A 3,268-nucleotide genomic window follows, 5' to 3' on the forward strand; every position below is an offset into this window, starting at 1 on the left:
AAGAAAAAGGTGGTCAGTAGTGAAAAAGGAAAATTGCATAGTATCTGAAAGCCTTTTGTGAAAATTTATTTTTGATTGATAATCATATCGAGCAGAAGGGGTTTTTTAATTAGTCTAAAGTTCCATTTAAAATATGTATATTATGATCATTTACAGTTTGAGAGCAGGCATTGCAGTCTATAGCCATGGGCTAAATCTGGCCCACCTTATATTTTTGTAAATAAAGTTTTATTGGAACATTTGCATATTGTGTTTTAGCAACCCTTTGACAACTGTGACAGCAGAGTTAAGTATAGAGACCATCCTGGCTTGCAGTGGCTAAAATATTTACATTATGGCTCTTTGCAGTTTGCCAATCTCTGTTTTAGTGATACATATGTTTCTGTAAAAGTGTGGGGAAAATCTAGTGCGTCGGTCTTATTATCTCATGTATCTTCTACTGGGATGGTTCCCTGGTTGCACTTCAAGAGGTTTAGCTGTAAGTCATGGGCTTCCTGCTGTGAACACTGCCTAGGCTTATTCTGTGTAATCTCAGGAGCACAAGAAGTCGGCTGTGTAGGGGGAGGAGGCTCACTCTTGGCTGTCCGAAGGGGTCAGCCCTGTTGGGTTGCCTTTGAATCTTAGTGACATACTGCTGCTGGCTGCCCTCGGGCCATTATTCCTAGACTGGGGCATCTTCCACACAAACTCATGAAATGGGAGCTACTTGGGTGTGGAATGTCAAAAGGGCAGTAGAGAATCACAAAATAAAAAATTGAAGCATCACTTCCCGTGGCCATTTTGCCCCTTTCTCAAAGCCGAAAAGGAGGACATCTGTTCCTTAAAAGCTCCAGGTGTGCTTTTTGAAAGCTTTCCTTCCACAGTGACCTCTTATTCAGAATTCTTATGAGGATCAAGTGACCTCATGCATGGGGAAGCTCTTTAAATGGTGAGAAGTCTCAGAGCTGTAGGACACTGTGCTGTCCTTCATGCATTTGCTTTTAATTGTTCTCATTGTCTTCTGGAATTTTAGAGGATCCTTAACTTCTCGTACCCTATGACTAGAAGTTCTTAAATGGTGTTGTGGAATCTCTTAGAAATTATTTCCATACCTGCTGTACACATACCCTTCAAATATCTTGAAATAGCTTTTGTTAATACATAGCTCTACCGGCAGGCAGGCAGGTACTGCTGCAGCTCTAAGTGTGCACAGCTGAGATCTGTGAGCCCAGGTCTCCTTGGATGTGATGTGAGACTATCTGTTCTGGTTTGAAAAAGATAAACCCCAGGCTAGCTCCCCTGGGATTTCAACAGAGGACCAGTCTCCATGTGGGTGGGGGGTAAGCTGTATCTCACACACTGATGTTTTCTCTGAAGGGTCACTTTCCTTCTGGGATGTGGCTGCTTATGACTTCTGCCCCCATCATGCTGTCTGCAGGGGTCTGCTACCCCTGCCCCCAAGGCTTCACCAGCCCTCTATACCTGTTCTCTGTCTCTTGTTTCTGTCTCCACGAATGGTTCTTGTACCTGCCCAAGCGCTGAAGTCAGATACAACATGTCCTCCTTAACTCTCCTTTCCCTTCCTCCCATACGACACCCATGAAGCCCTTGCCAGGTTCTGGATACCAGCAGGCTTCTAATTTTAAGTAAGTGGTTGTGTATATCTGGGATTTAAGTGTTAATGGAGCACTAATGGGAGAGGCCGGGCAGGAGGGCCAGGTTATGGAGAACCTTGTTTCTTGCTGAGGTGTGAAGAGCTACTGAGGGCCACATGCAGTGTGTGGGACAGTGTGTAGTAATGTGGAGCTGGGAGACCAGAAAGAGGTGTTGTGACAGTCTGCATGGGAGGTGATGGAGCTCAGGAGGAGTGGATGGATTCGAGAACAGTCAGCAGGACTGAGTAGCTGGTTGATTGGATGGTGGGGAGAGGATGGAGAGAGAACTAGGATGACTAATGGCTGACCGTATGGGGGTTGGGTATAGCCACCAACCAAGCTGGGGGAAGCAGGGCTGTGTGTGTGCCTTTCATATTTCTTTGATTGCAGCCCGTGGGAAGAAATGAATGTTTCATGCTCAGTGAGGACCCACATCTATGCACTTGAGTCTGTAAATAATAAAGAAACACATGGTGTGATGTTGGGAAAACAGGCAAAGAGACGTGAAAGGTTTCAGGAGTTTTGAAGGGCTTTGCCTTGAAGGAATCTGTGGACGTGTTAGTTCGCAGAATAGAAGCTGCTCCCAACAGTGGAGGCATTGTCAGAGGATGTCTGCACAGCAGCATTTCTTCTTTGCTGCCGGCCATCGCCTTGAGCTTTTTTGCAGAGCAGAAGCTTGGTTTGGGTCCTTGGTGGAGAAGTTGATTAAAATGCCTGCCCAGCAGATAACGTGCAGCTGGAACTATCTTAAACTGCAAGGCTATTCCTGCTTCACTCCTGACCACATGTCTCTGTATTTAGAGAAGTAGATTAGATTAGCACACAGACTCAGTGTTCTCACTTTATACATTTTTATCTTTAATTTGTATGCTCAACTAGATCTGTTTCTGACTTAGGGCTTAATATGTTTATCTTAGAAGACTTTTGTAACCATCTATTCTTGTAGACAGAATTAGGTAAGGTCCCCTGGAAAGCTCAAAGAATGAGCTGTGCACATAATTCTTTAACCAAGGACAACTATTTGCTGTAACAATAAATACTGATGTGGGATTTCACACGGGTCCTCACATCTCACGGGAATGCTGGAGGACCCCTGACTCCCCCATCACTTTAAACTGCACTTTGTCTCTGTCTCGGTTATTTCTCTGTCTCTATTATTTCTCTATTTCTATTATTTCCAAATCTCTTGCAACAGTCCTGCCTGGAACCTGGTTTGCTGGGAGTGTTCACCAAGGTCAACTGTCTTCTGAGTGCCCCTTGTATATTACCTCGTTAATTCTCACAACCACATGAAGTGTCAGCATTTTTTCCAACTTTCCTGATGAGGAAACCGTGGCCCAGCAAGTTGAGTTACTTTCCCAAGACCTCACAGCAAATAAATGGTAGAGCTGGGATTTGAACCCTGCCTGCCTGGCTCTAGAGTGTCTGTTCTTTACCAATTTTACCATATTTCACTAGAACAGAAAAGAAAATGTATAACAAAGTAATATTTACCCTTCATCCATGTGATGCTTCCTGGTGTTAGCTATTTTATTTTATTCTATTTCATCCCAAACAATGCTGGTCAAAACCCACCACACTAGTACCTGTAGTCCTAGTTACTCAGGATCTCAGGATACTGTGCCAGGAGGATC

General features: G+C 44.2%; 1 protein-coding gene across 1 annotated transcript in view; it reads right to left on the reverse strand.

Annotated features, from left to right (window-relative positions):
- LOC105810882 (zinc finger protein 42 homolog) overlaps positions 1-2,281 on the reverse strand; it is a 9,512-nt gene extending 7,231 nt beyond the window's left edge. The window contains 1 exon segment of the mRNA XM_012644931.1: positions 2,171-2,281. Within this exon segment, the coding sequence (XP_012500385.1) occupies positions 2,171-2,281 (111 nt within the window).
- Positions 2,282-3,268: the final 987 nt, after the last annotated feature.

This window comes from Propithecus coquereli, unplaced genomic scaffold (assembly GCF_000956105.1).
Source record: "Propithecus coquereli isolate 6110/MARCELLA unplaced genomic scaffold, Pcoq_1.0 Scaffold223, whole genome shotgun sequence".
NCBI lineage: Eukaryota > Metazoa > Chordata > Mammalia > Primates > Indriidae > Propithecus > Propithecus coquereli.